General features: G+C 35.6%; 1 protein-coding gene across 1 annotated transcript in view; it reads left to right on the top strand.

Annotated features, from left to right (window-relative positions):
* smyd3 (SET and MYND domain containing 3) overlaps positions 1 to 17,041 on the top strand; it is a 59,737-nt gene extending 42,696 nt beyond the window's left edge. The window contains exons 7-12 of the mRNA XM_024296405.2: positions 3,587 to 3,689; positions 4,195 to 4,305; positions 5,671 to 5,758; positions 5,982 to 6,156; positions 15,924 to 16,032; positions 16,361 to 17,041. Coding sequence (XP_024152173.1) covers positions 3,587 to 3,689; positions 4,195 to 4,305; positions 5,671 to 5,758; positions 5,982 to 6,156; positions 15,924 to 16,032; positions 16,361 to 16,471 — 697 coding nt within the window. The 3' untranslated portion in view covers positions 16,472 to 17,041. The remainder of the gene's footprint in view (positions 1 to 3,586; positions 3,690 to 4,194; positions 4,306 to 5,670; positions 5,759 to 5,981; positions 6,157 to 15,923; positions 16,033 to 16,360) is intronic.
* The last annotated feature ends 502 nt before the right edge of the window (positions 17,042 to 17,543 follow it).

A 17,543-nucleotide genomic window follows, 5' to 3' on the forward strand; every position in this document is an offset into this window, starting at 1 on the left:
AAAAAAAAAAAAAAAAAAAAAAAAACACTTAGAGGCACACATGTCTGAAATACATTTTTTAAGGGGCTCATTGCTTCTGTCACTAATTTAAACATTAAAAAAGCAGCTTGGAGATACAGTAGCGTGGCTTTGACAGCACACTTTCAAAGCTGGCCCTGCTCTCCACGCTTTCTCCTCTCAACTCTTTGAAGTATGACAGAAGAAGGGAAGCGAGAAGAGGTGAAATGTTCTCGCAAGGCGAAAACTTGGTAATGAATGTTACCGGAATATGAAAATGCTGTTTGGCGTAGACGGAAGCGAGAGAGCTCAGAGAAATCTGACTCCAGGAGATGTTGGATGGATAACCTAAAATATTGTCTTTTCCCACATGCAGGATAAATAAGTTGTGTCCTGTGTGACAGAGCGTGGATTTGTCTTGTTGTCCAACATGCTGTCTGTCCTGTTACACACAGATATCTAAACACACACACACATAAACACACGCAGGTATCCCAGCCAGTTTATCTGGCGAGTATGGAGATGTCAGATGGTCACAGCGGCATCACCAAAGCTCAGCCAAACCATGCGTTTGTGCTGTAATTCATCCATAAATGAAGGGCTCACTCACAGGATGGTCCCCTGCCTATTCTTATTTTGGGTTGCCTAGCAACCATGGGTTCTCTGAATAAAGGGGATTTTCGGTTGAAGCTAAACCTTGGCTCAGTTTGTCAAATGCAGTTTTTTTCCCCTGTTCTTTAAAACTCTTTTTTTCTCTCATTAGCTTAACTTTCTGTCTGATCTCCACTCTCTGCATGTCATTCACCACCTCTTAGTGCTAATTGGCCTTTTATAAGATATAGAGAAAACGGATTTGTGGTTGAAGTGGTGGCAGGCGTTTATTCTCTTTTTGTAAGCATTTTTATTCTTCATTTTTTGCCAGAAAGTCATGAAGCTGCATCCAAATCTTCAGCACCTTGAGAAAAAAAAGCTTTTAAAGACCAGCTTCAATGAAAATTGTGTTTTTAACAAACAATCTTTTATGATGGAGCACATATATAAAAAAAAAATTGGTTTAAAATTGCATTTCTGGGTATTTCTTAATTAAATCGTGAATCAGGAGCAGATGAAAAAAAGGGTGATGGAAAAAACTTGTAGCCGTAGGTGCTTCAATCGGCAAATCACAAAATCCCAGATGCATTCACTTGCAAACAAATAGATCCATGTACGTCTTTGTTTTCCTCGTCTGAGCTAACATCTGGCTCAAAAATGCTGGGTTGGGGTTGTGATGCTGTAAGCTATCAGTAGATCGTGTAAATATATGGATGATGGGAAATAGAGGAGGGCTTACTTCTGGCCAACAGTCCCATCCACAACTCAGATGAATTTACTAATGAACTACTGATGCTTTGCAGAAACTGCCCCAGAAAACGACAGGTTTTGGGATTTTGGCCCAAAACTTGCCTAATCATGATTAAAAGACCACTGGGAACACTTTTAAAATGGATCAAAAGATGATTGCAGTGAGACTTCAAGGAGAAGTCGTGCAGCTCCTGCACTTTAAAGATTTTTGTTCAACTGAAAAAACTGAGTTTAGGATCAAACAGGTGAGACATGGAATGAATATATTCTGTCAGGTATCAGTGGTTTTATTTTTGTCTTAATGGCCTTCATTCTGCTGCAGCAGCAGCAGCATTTTTTTTTTCTTACATTTGCCTTCAATGTGAGATGATGTTTTCTTAATTATTCTAATTAGTATGCTAATGAGCAGCTCGCTATCAGATAAAAGCTTCTTTTGGAGGACTTGATGTCTAGTTGTTATTCAACCAGCAACTCCTCCACTGTTCGTGCAAAGCCAAGAGGGTTGCTGGTGGTTTCATGCACACTGAACACACTTTATCTCATTTACTCATTATTATGCTGAATATCGTCATTGTTAGCTGCTGTAATGGAGGGAGCTTTACAAACACACAAGACCCTCTTCAGGTTTTACCGCTCATGTGTGCAGAGATGTTCTATGACTTTATGTGAGGGGGAGTACTGTACTGGCACTTACATTGTCAACATGGGAGTCGTAGTGAACAGAATTACCATAAAGTAAATTCAGGATTTTCAGCAGTGACAGTATTCTGCTATGTTTTTTTGGTTTAGTTTCATGTCCATCTTAGCTTACAGGTTAGTTCAGTAAAAGTTCTATTAAACCAAAGTTCTTTTACCCTTCCTTTTAAAGTTTTTCATTTTAAAAAGTAACTGTACTGGAATAAGTGGTAAAGTAAAAAAGTTCCATCAATTCCGAATTTTTTTTAATCTTTGAATTTTCTTTCTGTATTTTTTTTTTAACCCTTGGTTTTCCATGCCCCCTGAAATTCACTGGAATAAACCTTGCTATATCTGTCTCATTAGAACACCTTGTCAATCTAAGAGCACATCAATATCCAGCCAATCAAATCATGACACTGATGTGATGTGATGAAAAATTTCATTGATTATAACAGACATTTCATATGTCACACGTTAGATTGAGATAAATAATTTTGACATGCGCAGAAGTATCTGAAATACAGGAAACGCCCGTTAGAAGAGAAAATAGCAAGATTTTTTAAAGAAACAAAGCTGCAGCTTTGAGCCAAATGATCTTCTGAGAGTTCCTTTATTAATATTAACAATATTTTTAAATGACTAAATTTGCCTAAAACTTCCATAAAGTTAAAACTAAATTTAATTAGTTTTAGTTAAAATATATATATATTTTATTTTTGACCCACATACCACAGAAAGTCAATGGAAAATCAACTATCACAATGAGAATTCACAGATTATAAGACAAATTTTCTATTTTTGAACAAATTGAAGGATTTAAAGATTGCCTTATGGTAAAAAAAACAGTAAGGATCACCTACTTAGCTTAGTTTTAGATTTAAAAATTTCTGATAGAGATGCCCCAAAAAGGTAATATTGTTCTATTTTCTACTTGTTTTTTTAATCACTGCTGACATTGCATTACCCATTACTACATTGAGAAAAACCTATGTGACATAGGATGTCTTTTATTTTGAAAGGAAGTCGTAGCAACCTTTATCAAAAGTTCTAAACTCTTGCATATTTAAAAAAAGTATGTTTTCTCTTAGTGTTTGTTTAAAAAAGAAACTGTTTGTTTATATGTGTTAATAATAATAGGAATAACATAAATACAAATAAATGTATTATATTTGTTGGTCCTACTGGCTTGTAGTCATAGAAATTGACCCAAATGGCTCTTAAAGTGTTGAACGTTTCAGAGTTAAACGGACATTTTCTCTAAATTATTGCTAAAAAAATAAAAATATTTTGGAAAATTGTTTCTGCCATCAATGTTTTAAAGTCTCCATTAACAGAAAATGTTACTACAGTTTCATTCAAAAAAAATTCTTATGTTTAATTGAAATGTATTTCCCTTTAATATTAATACATTTGCTGATGTTTTTATAACTGTCAACCTGCTACTACAGATCACCGTATGCCAAAAAGGTTTGTTGAATTTATAAAAGAAAATAAAAACTGTCTATTTTTTTCCTTTTTTCACCCCGTTTCTGTCTTCTCATACTCTCCTTCTCTTTTGCTTTGACATTAGTTTATCTCTGTTAAACCATGACTGCCGGCCCAACTGTGTGATGGTCTTTAGGGGGACAGAACTGCAGCTCAGAGCTGTGCAGGATATTAACCCAGGAGAGGAGGTAGGATGAAGAAACAGCATCTTTACAGCAGTAACAAAATAAATCACGTCTATTGAAGCCGTTCTCATTTATTGTTTATTCTTTATTAATGGTTTTTCTCGTAACTTACATGCAGAATCTGAAAGTAACAAGCGCCGCTGCTGTCAAATAAATTTCACTGCTCAACTAATTACCACGTTTTGATGGATTCACAGTAAATTTAACAGTTTGCTGTTTTATTAAAAACCTGCAGTTTAGTGAAAAATCACATTCAAGTTGAAATCTCCTGACTTGGAAGTGTTTATTTTATTTTTTTTTCCTCTGTAATGAGATGCATCAATGCCATCTGTACCGAGACACACCAGCACTCCCACACACACCTAACGCAGCATAATTTCTTTCACACTCACTTAACTGGAGTTCTGCTGCAAATGTTGGTCTCTGCTGAACTTGATGTACTGCGTTTTAAGAAATATGAATATATGTATTCGTACCAACACTGATCTAATGGTTTCTTTGTGTCCAGCTGACGATAAGTTACATCGAGACTTTGTCTGTGACTGAAGATCGGCAGAAGCAGCTGGAGGACCAGTATCATTTCACCTGCCAATGCCAACGCTGCAGCTCAAGGGACCAGGTCAGAAGCAGCTATAGCAGGTTATCTCATATAGCATCATGACCTAAAGTTCCATGCCAATCATCTTTTGATCTATTACAAAAGCATTCACAATGGACTTTTGATTATTATGATCATGCAATTTTTGGCCAAAATAAAAAAAAATGTTGTCTTTTGGAACATAGTTTTTGCAAAACTGCAGTAGTTCATTAGAAATTTCCCTCTGAGTTGTGAGATGGGACTGTTGGGGCGGAAGTAAAGGTGCATTCACACCGAACATGATTCACGTGGCAGAGACGGACACTTTCAATGTTAAATTGAGGCGATCTGAAGTGTGTTTTTCGTCTGTTCCTGATTCATAACAGTTTATATTCAAAAAATACTAAAAGTTTTATGCTTAATTTTTTATAATATGTGTGCATGTGAAAAATGCTACAAACAAAAGGAAAAAAACCAAGATTTTCATTAGTTTAGTGCAGAAATTGAAAGTGTTATATTCTTTTTATTTCACTGTGACTAAATGTTCCTTCTTGATGCCTATTTAGTTGCTGAACCATCACAACCTTATTATCGCTGCATTAATAACGTTTATATCCTGCTTTTTATTCATTTTCTCTCTCGTTTTTCTGTTCCTGAAAATCACACTTTTTTTCACTACTTTGAACCAAAGCTGATACCAATTTACTTAATTCTTGCAATCTTTATAAATAATTCTTCACAGTTGAGCAGAGTCGTGCTCTTTCCTTTTTTGTCATTTTCACACACACATTTCAGACACACAAACGTGTGCACCTGCTTGTGTTGTGCTGTGCAGACAGCGTGTCGGTGCATAACGCGTCTCCGTGTACCCTCTCCTGTCCTCCTCTTTCCTCCTCTCCTCTCTGTCACTCTGTCACGCTCCACCTCTTCACATCCTCCCTCTGTTGGTCTGACCACCTACTGAAAAATGAGAAAAATTATCTTGTCTTTCAGCTGCACTTTTCTTTTCCATCCATCTCAAGCAGCTTGTCGCTCCTGCTCCAGTCTGTGCTCCGGCTTCCCTGCTTTCTGTCCTCTCATCTTTTTGTCTTTGCTATCAGTTCTACTTCTGGCTTTGATCTCTCTATTCTAAAGTGTAGAAGACACTACAACTCCCTAAAACACTGCACTGGTTGAGGGCTTTGTGTGAGTGCAAGATAAGCCAAGAGTGAGCTCTCAGGTGGTCCTCTGGAACAAAAGCATCCATTTATTTAACCAACCTTTAATCTGCAAACACACTTTGTGATACCCTCCTTTCTCTTTAATCTTTTTTTTCAATTGATACGGATGATGTCAGGCCACAGGACTGTGGCATAAAGTTGTCATGGCAACAGGTGACTTTTTTTCTGGTTTCACCTCTTTGTGCAGGATGGAGTCATGCTGTCAGGGAGGGAAGACGCCTGGCGCCAGCTGAAGGAAGCCCTGTCAAGGCTGGAAGGACTGCAGTCAGAGTCCAGCATCCTTTATCTCTCCTAAACAACGTAGAAATGATTCCCTATGTATTTGCTTTTCACATTTAAACTTAGATTTGGACTTGTATTTAATTTGAGGCATTAATTTGATCATTTTACTGATCTAAATTTGTCTTTTTGTGAGTTTATTTTGCATGTGTAAAGCTCAGTGGCATAATTTTCTAAAAAAGTTTTTTATGAATTTGAATTCCTTAATTCATTCCTTAGATTGGCGAGAACTTTTAGAGAGCTGCAGTGATTTGTTGACTAATGTTGGTGAGGAAGTCCCCGATGAAAATCTCTATAAGCTCAAGATTACTGATATGGCTTTGGATGCTTCTGTTCATCTGGGGCGATGGGAGGAGGCTTTGTCGTTCGGGGTGAAGACACTTCCAGCTTACAGGTTAGGCTCTGTGTGTTCCTGTGAAAGAGATTTTATACTTTTATCTAACTTTTGTCATGTTGACTTCCTCAGATATTTAGATTTCAAGTTTAACTAAGATTGGTTGTAGATTTATAATGGTTGCACTTTTTGTTCTAACTATCGTTCTGTGATCTAAAACAAACATGGTTTGTAGGATGACATCTCAATGTTCAAAGGTTTTTTACCTACTTTATGCCAGCACAGCTGCACACGTCCCTTATCTCAGCATTCACCATGTGAAAATTGTAATTGCGTCGGCTGTGCTGCTTGGAAGTGGTAACATATGGTGACCCATCATCCTAGAGCCGTCCTCGGCAGTCTGTCCGTGTTTCACCCCTGAAAACAAACAACATCCGCTCCTTTGCAAAGATGGATGTGGATGGTGTGCATAAAATATGAAAAGGTTTCGCCGATCACCTCTAGCTCCGCGGAGAAAGTGGGTGTGTGTGTGTTAGCCTGGGGGCGGTGCCAACGGTTTACTTCCAGGTAGGAGCTGTTCCCCACTTTGTGACATCACACTGTGAGGACCCGCTTGATAGGAAGGTACTGTTGTTTAGATAGATAAGTTTAGATAAGTTTTAGAGATGTGTGAATGGAGCAAAAAATCATTTTGGGGTTGTTTTTTTCGGAGGAAATACACTCAAAAGCTCAAAAAAGTTAATTTTGCGTGAAACTGGGCCTCTAGCATTTTGATTTTCAGAAATTATGTTTGTATTCTGAATAGTTTTTTTTTCATTTCAATTTTTTGAAATTGTGTCTTGATTTCTTAAAAGTGTAGTTTTTTTTTATAATTTCTTTTGCATTTTTAATTTTTATTGTATTAATATGCATTTGCATTAAATGATTTGTTAGTGTGATTTGAACTTCAGGGCCACCGTAGTAAAAGCACAAATTCCTAAATTAATCAAAATACATATCAATTGTGTTTGTCATTGTGAAACACAAGTTGTTTGTCGGACTTGAGTTAGCTTTATCTCAGTGCTTTTCTACTTATACTTTAAATAGAAGATGGACATAATTAACATTATAATGATGCATAACAAGAACTGTGGTGAAATCATTTTCCCTAAATTATCTAAAAAAATACAAAGCTCAGGTTTATTTTTTAGGCTTTTGGACATGATGGATCTGGTAGCTCACATGTGTGAAGAGTATGTCAATCAAAAGATGGGCAACATGATGTAAGAGATTCTTTTCTGGCTGCTTTAGTTAGACTAATCATAACAACCCAGTCCTAACATGGGTGAAATATTATCTGACATCATTGAAAAACAGATGAGAAACAAGTTAAACATGTTTGTTGCACAATTAAAAACAATTTATATATATATATAAAATGCAGAGATCATTCTATTGTAAATGCATATACGATCATGCCAAAAAGCCTTTAAACTGCTCCATCCTCTGCAGTCACTCTCCCAGGACATCTGCTCACTCTACAGATTACCTCCAACATCCATGCTGGTCCAAACCCTGGAATGTTTCTCTGCCAGAGATCATAAATTACAACGGCAGCTCATAATAGAGCTATAGGTGGATGATGCCACTGTACAACCCATCATGTATAATTGATGATGGTTTTATTTTGTCTGGGCGCCTCACTCCTCCACCGCCTTGGAAAGGGAGGATCTATAAAGTCTAAGTTGATACCTAAAATTAGAGTTTTCTAAAAATGCATACACAGAATAAATTCAATTTATAAAATGCATCTGCAGAAAATAAACAATAGGATTTTATGAGCAAAATGAGAAGCTTATGACTAGTAGTTATGCATAATATCTTCCTGACTTTAGGGAATTCAAATGAGCCCAGCAGTTTTAAAGGTTATGTTTCAGATTATGATAAATTACATCAGTTGCATCTTGTTTGCGATGTCCAACCCCCACACACCTCTGCACAGTTTTTACTGCAGCACGGCTCCCTCAGCCTCAACATTATACAGCTGCTGCACTGGTTTTTGTGTAAGTGTGCGCGTGAAACTAATTGATCTTGTGTAAAAGGGCAAAGCTCCAGTGGCACAGCCGTGTGCTCTCACACACACCAGCACTAACATAACCACCGGAGGGAAACCACAACACAACTTATAAATAAATAACTAGTGTTGGAGCAGCAGAAAGAACGAGAGGAATGGTGATGAGAGGAGGAAGGGGGGGGGGATCTCTGAAAATCTCTTGTCAAGGAAGAACAGACCAAAGTGAGAGGAGGCATACTGAGAGGGTCTGCTTCTTTGAACTTAATGTCATCACCGCTGCTGGTTTTTTCTAAGCCTCACTTGCTCTTTTTAAAGAGATTAGATTAAAGTTCAGACTGAACATCAATCTTTTAGCTGTTTTTTATACAGTGAATATTCTTCTTGCTGTCTTGTTATGTTACACCAAAGAATGGATTATCCTGATTAGTTAAAAAAAATCTTGATCTAACTTCTGAAGTGGAAGGCAGTATAACTACATATATTCACTCTCCTGTCCAACTGCTCATTAACGCAGATTTGTAATGAGCCAATCACATGACATCAGTGTAGACATGATCAAGACGATCTGCTGCAGGTCGAGCCGAGCACCAGATTGGGAAAGAAAGGTGATTGAAGTGACTTTGAATGCGACATGGTTGTTGGTGCCAGACAGGCTGGAATGATCTCAGAAACAGATGATCTCCTGGGATTTTCATCCACAACCATCTCTAGCATTTACAGAGAATGGTCAGAAAAAGAGAAAATATCCAGTGAGCGGCAGCTCTGTGGGCAGAAAATCCTCGTTGATGCCAGAAGTGCGAGGAGAATGACCAGACTGGTTCCAGCTGATTGAAAGACAACAGGAACTCAAATAAGAATTACCATGTCATAAAGCTGGAATCATCTCAGACTGGTTTCTTGAACATGACAATGAGTTCACTGGACTCAAATGACCTCCACAGTCACCGCATCTCTGTCATGAAGAGGTGGTGGTGGAGGACCCAAACGCAGGAGACCAGAAACTACAAATATTTAATTAACTGAAAAAAAAAAACCCACGGAGAAACAAAAATGGTGACAGAGCAGAGGAGATGACATGGAGGAACTGAAAACCAGACTCTTAAATACACTGAGGTTGATTAACTAAATGAAGACAGCTGTGGATGATAAAAATAACAGAACATGACAAATCCTAAGTATAGAAAGCTGACAGTACCCCTCCCCAAAAGGGCAGATCCCAGATGCCCAAAACACCCATGAGGAGGGGACCTGGAGGAACAAAAACAAACAAGTCTGTTCCTCCTCAGGAACAGACTCGAAGAGGCCCGGCTGAAGATTAAGGTTCTGAAGGTAAAAGGGGGTCTAAACCAGCACTAAGGTGTATCTAAATGTACTTTTTCGCATTATAGAGGCATTAAAGACATTTGGATTGATATAAATTAGTCTTATTTATTAAAAAGAAAGATATTCTGGTCTCATACATCTTTTAGTTTTTAGCTGTTACAAAGCTGAATAAAAACTCCCCACACCGTTAAGGCAGTTAAAGCTGCACACAAATAAAAACAGAGAAACTTCACAATAAAACAATCCCAACACTTACCTTACAGTCTCAGACCAATTGGATGTAACGCTGATGAACATGGTTGACAAAAAATTAGAATGACCGGAAGTTACCCAACCAAAAATAACAAACAAACAAAAGTTTAAAACAGTTAGTACGCTGTACACTCCAAAACTAGAACATCTGAAGCAGAAAAAAACATAAAAAAGAAAAGGACAGCAGGTAGATCTATGTAATGACTGCTAACAAACACAAACAAAAAAGTCAATCATCAGTTAAAATACACATTTGCTTAAAAATATCAGAAACTATAAAATACAGCATACCTGTGGTATCGAGCTCCCACATCCAGTAGGTTTTCCTCACTATACCACAACCCTGTCACATCATTTAAACATATTTAAAAGACTGCAAAAACAAACTTTATTAATAAAATACAATTAAGTTTACCAAATGGGCTCACACAGCTGCTACACAGCAGTTTTCCTGGCCACCCACAAGAATCTGGCATTTTTAAAAGGTTTTAATGCCAGAGCCACTCCCTACGTAAGAAAATAGCGGTATATATCTAAAAATCAGATTTCTACATCTTATAGTTTCATTGAGTTATTGTAAGAAATTACAACAGAACGTTGAAGTTTCTTTCTGTTTTGTTCTTCAAGTTTCTTGGATCCTCAGTTTTTTTCCCCACCAAATCCATAACAAAAGTAATTTAAAACTTGGAAAGTTTCACTGGACTGAAATCAAAATTTTTATGACAGAACCACAATAAGAAAAGAGCAGTTATAGAGAAATGATTCAATGAAAGAAAATGATGAATTTGAATAAAAATTCTGTGGAGAAAAGTCAGAGGAGGATCCTCAATATTCATCTCTATCTTCCTCCGGGTTCCTCAGCAGGCAAGACGGATAGCTGCAGGAGTTCCCGATATCTCTCCCACTCCTGTCCTTCCTCTTATTCTGTATTCCTTTCTTCTCTCACTCTCGTTTTTTTCGGGTTTCACTTTGAGATCTATAAAGAGGTTATTCCGCGCACATAATGCATGTGTGCTGCAGGCTGCACAGGCCGGGCTCATTGAGCATCTCCATGCTCCATGTTAACCAGATATGCTCAAGAATTCCTGAAAATGTGAACCCACGCTCCTACATCTAAAGGTAAAAACACATTAATATGCAGTGGATACTTGTGTGAACATGAAAAGTATATTTATGCAACAGTAAAACACAATCATACAGCTTTTTGCCACATTCTCCTTTGAAATAAACTAGTATTTATCACTGTTGACATGCGGTTGTGGTTCAAAAATAAAGTTTTATGCAAAATATTATACTGCTATTGTTGAGTTATATGATTAAAACCATACTTTTTCAGTGACAGTTTAATTTTACCAGTGCATCATGCATTAAAAATAAATATTAAATCAAACAATGATGATCTAATAGAAGCTGGACTCTTAATTTTAACACTAAGTCACAATATGGAAAAAAACGGTTTTCTATAAACAAAAAAAAATGTGCAATAAAAGTTATCGATAGTTTTAAAATTGAAAGATTTTATTCATATGGTGAAAGAAAATATCAAGGTCAAAATATGCTGACAAAAACTAGTCCTTTTGTCTGTTGGACAGCAACTTTTTCAATTCATTAAATAAAATCTTCCTGAGCAAATTGTTTCAGATCATAAAGAATAAGTTGTAGAACTCACTTTAAACACTGCAATTTTGTAATGCTTTTTTTAAGTATCATGCATTTAAATTTGGAAATATTACTGAGGAAATAAAAACCCATAAATTGATCATTTCTCACTACTGTCTGAATGAAAAAAAAAGTTTTAAAGGTTTTTTTGTTATATAACTTTGATATAATAAGATAAGACTTTTTTTTTATGAATCCAGATATAAAAGTGAAATATTAATTACAGAAGCTATTTCAATATTTTTTTTTGTAGGCATGTGAAGATTCTAGAGGCACTTTTCCGTATTGAGCTTCCACTATTATTCCACTTCTAGGCTCTCCTGTTGATAATAAGACTCTTTATCTTAAAATCAAGTACAATGGTTTATTATTTTGTATATAAATAACTATAACCTCGCTCATTGTTGACCTTTTTAGAATAAGTAAGATAATGAATAGTCGTGCAATTGCTATTGAATTGTTTGCTGATTGAAAGTGTGTAAAAAAAAAAAAAAAACGAATTTGACTTTTTTATTCATTTGTATAGGACTAAATGTGGACGTAAAAAATGATAATTAATCAAATGGAAATGATAACCCCAGAAATACCACGTAGAATCATCAAATCCAAGTTTAAGAATTTGAGGAATAGATATTTCTAAAAAAAAAAAGATTAAATATGAACAATAATAATAAAGTGATGAATTTCAGTTAAATTGATTCAGTAATTAGGCTGCATGACATTTATTATGATCATTTTTTATGAAGCCCTAACAACTTTATGGTGTTTACAACTCCTAAATGTCAGCAGAACAAGACAATAATGAATGTCACAGACAGTTTGTTCTGCAAATTTAGGAAAATATGTACCTTTTATTCATAGCCAAAGCACTGATCCGCCTTCCTGTTTCCACTATCATGAAAAAAATGTTACAAGAACATTAAAAAATATACATAAAAATACTGTTTTCTTCAGAGTGGGTCTTTAAGTGCAGAGAGAATATGTTTTGATGGGCATGCGACCAAACATTTATCAGAATTTTTGCAGTAGCCTTGTCTCACAGTCGTCATGACGTCTATTGAAGTCTTACGACATGTTTCATCCATGTTTTCTCATAAATGGAGGTCAGCATTCTTCCATGGGCAGCTCCCCCAAATAGGATGTAATGTGTTTGATTAATGCTTCCCAGGTTGATGCTTCCTTATATTCATTTGAGCATCATAGTTTCCAGCAAAAGGATATAAAAGGAGAATTATTCAAGAAATAAGAAGCAATTTTTTGTTAATATTATATATTTTTTTTCTTTTTACACCTCATATTAGAGTGTCATTGTGGCTGATATTCTCCCGAGATCACCTTCAGTTTTTCTCTCAGCACTGAACTGATTGACTCCAGTGATGTTTGTGACATTTCTTGTCATTCTTGCATGGATGCTGTAAGTTGCTTCCATCTGCACCAGAAACTACCCGTCTGAGGTCATGAATTCACTGTTTTAGCAGTGTTTTATTGGGATTCGTTCCAGTGCCTGTTTTGTTAAACTCAGTAAAGCATCTTTTAAATGATGAATGTGGACTGTTAGCAGACAAGAAATTTAACTTCCCAAAAGCCAGAGGCGCAGCTGCCCTACACTAAAAATCAAGCAGTAGCACAGGTCGAGAGTGACATGAGAGGAGGCAAAGAGGATTGTGGGTACATCAGAGCCTCAGGTACAGAAGCAGCTGAGGAATTCAAACCCGCACATTAATTCAGTTTTCATTCAGAAAAGTTTCATTTCAACTTTTGCATTGAAATAAATGGATTTTGGATGGCAGCACCGTCCGTTTGAAAGCGTTTTTTATGATTGGAAATGTTAAAAGGGAGCTGCAGAAACATCAAAAGTTTAATTCTCTGCTTAGAAGAATTTTAAATCTCCTTCTGAAGCAAATCAAAGTCAAGGTTTTGGGATAAACTGGTGCTTTCTGTAAGTTATAGCTGAATTTGATTTTTTTTTTTTTTTCAATTAATTTTCGACAAAGAAGTCCATTAATAATTCATTTATGTGGACATCTTTGATCGTTTGTTGTTAGTAGCAATGTAATAAACCAGAAGCTGACTTAGCCATGCTATTTTCATTACTTAGAAAAGTCTTTCTGAGATTTGAAAGCCCATAAAGATGTGCTTAACGCAGCAAAAGAGCTAAGAGTAGGTCAATAACTATAAATAAAATAAAAACCTTTAAAAGATCAACTTTTTGTATATCCTTCCCCTTTTTATGTCTCATTTGTTAGGAAATAGTTTCCTCTCTCCAACAGGTAGGCATGTTTCTTCTGTGCCACACAAGTGCCTCATTAGTTCCACAGCATTTGCCTGAAAATGCTGCAGCACTTTTTCACAATGTGAGTTGAGCGTTCCTTTCTCCCTCCGCCCTTCTTTTGCTGTTGCTAGAAAAACCATGACCTTCTAATGAGCTGTGCTCCGCCATGAGATCATATTTTTGCTTCCCTTGCATCTCATGGGAGAAAAAAAATTCACGGGTTAAATCTGCAGATAAGCAACTTAATGAAATTATTTTAATTGCCTTGTGGATCTATAAAGAAAAATAATTGGAATGTGGTTTTCGGAGCTTTCTTTATGTCACGGCCTCAATAATTAAATCAATATTTCAACTTGTTGTTATTCATGACGGCCTAATGGTGTTAGCTTAGTCTGAAAACTTGCTCCAAAATAATTTCATTTTAACCACAAAATTGCAGCCAACCTCCTTAATTGGTTGTTAGTTTGTGTTTTTGTCAGGCTGGAAAGTCCGAACAAATAGGCAATTAGCCGCATGCATAAAAACCGCTTTGAGATATTCAGTTCCATTCAAAAACACCGTAATTATCTCACAAAGGAAAGTTGAGAGAAGATTTGTAACAAGGATTGTACCTTTTAAGATGAAAATACTTTGAGGTTTTAAACTAGAAATTACTTCTTTTGTTTCAGGGTGAAAAACTGATATCAATATTGTGTTCAGCTGTTAATGCCATAATTAACCTAATTATTTATTAAACCCTAAAGCTTCATTTGTTAACAGAAAGGTTGTTGAACCTTTTATTTACGCCAGCAAACAGTAAATGAAGCAGGTCAGACTGGTTGAAGTGGATTCATGTTGACCTTATCTTTGCTCATCGTGTCCGTTTACTGCAAGAAAGATAGAGGAAGTGCACAATAAAATCTCGATTAGGAAAGTTTTCATTTTTTGTTGCTGTTTTTGGAGATTATTTTCTCTAATAAAAAGAAGCGAGAAGAAAAACAGCCGAGTGGAAGACAGAGGAGAATGAAACAGCAGCACCGGAAGCTTAGAGGTACCCAAACATCATTAGAAACTCTCATCCTTCCAGCAAGCAGGTTAGAAAGTGACAGAATGAACACATTAAAAGAAAGTGAAAAGTTTACCTTTGATTAGTGGAGAAAAGATGAATATAAAATAGATGACATGGTTTGTTAAATTAGCATTTTTTTAAACACCACCATAGGGGGAAAAGTTCTTATGGTTCCTTATATCTACTCATTAATCAGCAACCTCAGGGGCTGAAATATAAAACCCCTGTTGTTCTACAAGTTGCAGCTCCTCAGAGATCTTCCCATTTGGAACTCCCTCCAAGCATCCCATTGAACAGAAACAGATTTAGACATTTTCACTTTTTGTTGCTGAAACTGACAGCCATTAAAACAAGTGATGAATCACACCTGAGAAATCTTTTCCTTTCAAGACTAACATATTTTTCCTATCTTAAATTGGACTTTTTACTTGCTACTGCCTTTTACTTTTTTGTTTTTATTCATGTTCTCTTTTTATTTATAAAATGTGTATTTGCACACTGTGATTACCTCTCATTTTTTGATGTCTTCTGTTGTTTTGAACTGCTGGAATCTCGCTACAACTCTAATGACGATAAATTATTCTGATTCTGGTGGTGACGGGAATTTTCTTCACCAAAGAAAGGAACCGTTTGATAAAAACACCTGTCAAGTTTCTAACAGTTTTATCATACATGTATTCATTATCATTTACCAGACAAACTCCCTATTTTAGAAAATGAATTTGAAAGGAAATATTTAGAAAAAAAAACTATTGGCTTATAACATTTTTGGGAATAAATAATGAAATAAATTCAAAAACATGTTTATTTTTTTTGTTAATCTTAAACTTATTAACTATCATTTTCCAGACAAACTAGAAATTTTAGAAAATAAATGTAAAAGGGAAAATTTAGGGGGAAAAGCTATTAAACTGTTTTTGGGATTAAAAAAATAATTAAAATGGATAAAAATCAAAAACTTGTTTTATTTTAGTGACAAAACTGTAAAAAATGGGCAATAACCTTAACACTAAAATCTCTGTTCTATAATTTTTTACCATTGATCTTTATGAAACTACTTTAAATAACTGTACACCAGATATTCGATAACCAAATAAACTTAATAAAATTTGTTTCCTGTCAATTCAAAATTTGTCTGTGGTTGCATGTATACATATAAAATACTACTAAGTCGTTATATTTATGTTTAAAAGTGTACTTTTTTTCATCTTTTCGTTTAGACTGTACTACCCGGATCCTCACCCGGTCCATGGACTCCAGCTGATGAGAGTGGGAAAACTGCAGCATCACCTGGGATGCATTGAGGATGCTTTGGGCTCATTCAAAGAGGTATGAGAGAGAGAAAAATAGAAAATAAAAATGACTGATTTTAAAACAGCCCCTTAACTTTATTTTTCAACACTAATACAGGAATTTTATTATAAATGTACTAATACATCCTGATTATTTAAATAAACATTTCAGAGATAAACAGGCTAGAAACACATCATACGTGTAATAAAATCATTAAAAAATGTAACATTTTATAGATTTATTTCACTTTGAAATAGCTACAGTATGTGTTCTTTTTAAATATCAGAATGTAAGATTTTATTTTCAGTTTTACCATTTTCAACAGCCAGCTGTAAAACTAAATTTGTCTCTTTTATTCTCTCAGGCCTTTAAAATCTTGAAGTTGACTCATGGTGAAGATCACCCTCTGACAGCTGACCTGATGATGAAGATGGAGGAATGTCGTAGTGAAATGGATCTTCAACCATCCAGCTAAACTTTAGCAGAAATGGTCAAGCAGATGTTAAAAGCTTCTAACACCCTAAATGTCTTGTTCTTACGTAGACATTAGCTTTTATATGGCTGACTTTTGAGTTCTACTGTCTTAAATAAACGAAAACTCTTTTGCAAAGGAATACCTGAACACTGTTTCACTTTTAATACTTATGAGTTTGACCAGAGCCGTCTTATTTTAATTTAAATATTGTCTTTTGAGCTGCAGGTCAACATGCTCACCTCAGCCACTCATTTAGCTTAGACTCTTTTCACACAAGATTACTAGTTAGTTCTAGTTCACATTAGTGGCTGTCAATATTCAGTCTTTCGTAAACTTATGTTTCCTGTTAATGTTTCTCACGGTTTTATTTTCTTTAAAAAAGGATGAATAGATTTGTCATCCTAGCTTTCTCACCAAATTATATTTTCACATATTTTCTTCCAGCCTGGAGCGTCAAGAATGTCTTATTCCATGAGAACAGATATGGAAGCAGCTTTTTTGTAACAGCATTACATTTTTGATTTTTTTTTTATATTCAGAAAAGTTTAATTAAAGGAAAGCAGAAACAAATCAGAAGTTTTCTTTGGCCTGAGGACATTTCTGTGGCCCCCGTCTTCTATGAATGATTCCTGCTGAGTGTTTGTGTTGTTTTGCTGAAGCCACATTTTTAGAGTACACATCATCCCTTTTGCATTTCCATCAGACACACACTTAATCCTGATTTGTGCATGTTGTTTTCCATGTGTGGATGTGTTTCTAACAGACAATGCACGTTTTCCAAAGTTTTGCAGTTTTGGAAAATGATGACATTATTTCTTCTGGCTTTAAGTGTGTGTGTGTGTGTGGGTGTGTGTGTGTGTGAGCAAACTCCGTCTGTCCTGCTGGAAAGTCTTCTCTTTTCACTGGAATTCAAGAAGAATTCTGTTTAATAATAAAACATTTCATTTACTGCAGTTATTAATGGTTTTAATTGCACAAACTGTCACTCTATTGGACAAATGAAATATATTTTAGTTCTGAAAACAAAAGGCTCCATCGAGTCCTAGTTCTATCATCCATTTTTACATGATAC

Source organism: Oryzias melastigma, linkage group LG3 (assembly GCF_002922805.2).
Source record: "Oryzias melastigma strain HK-1 linkage group LG3, ASM292280v2, whole genome shotgun sequence".
Taxonomy (NCBI): Eukaryota; Metazoa; Chordata; class Actinopteri; order Beloniformes; family Adrianichthyidae; genus Oryzias; species Oryzias melastigma.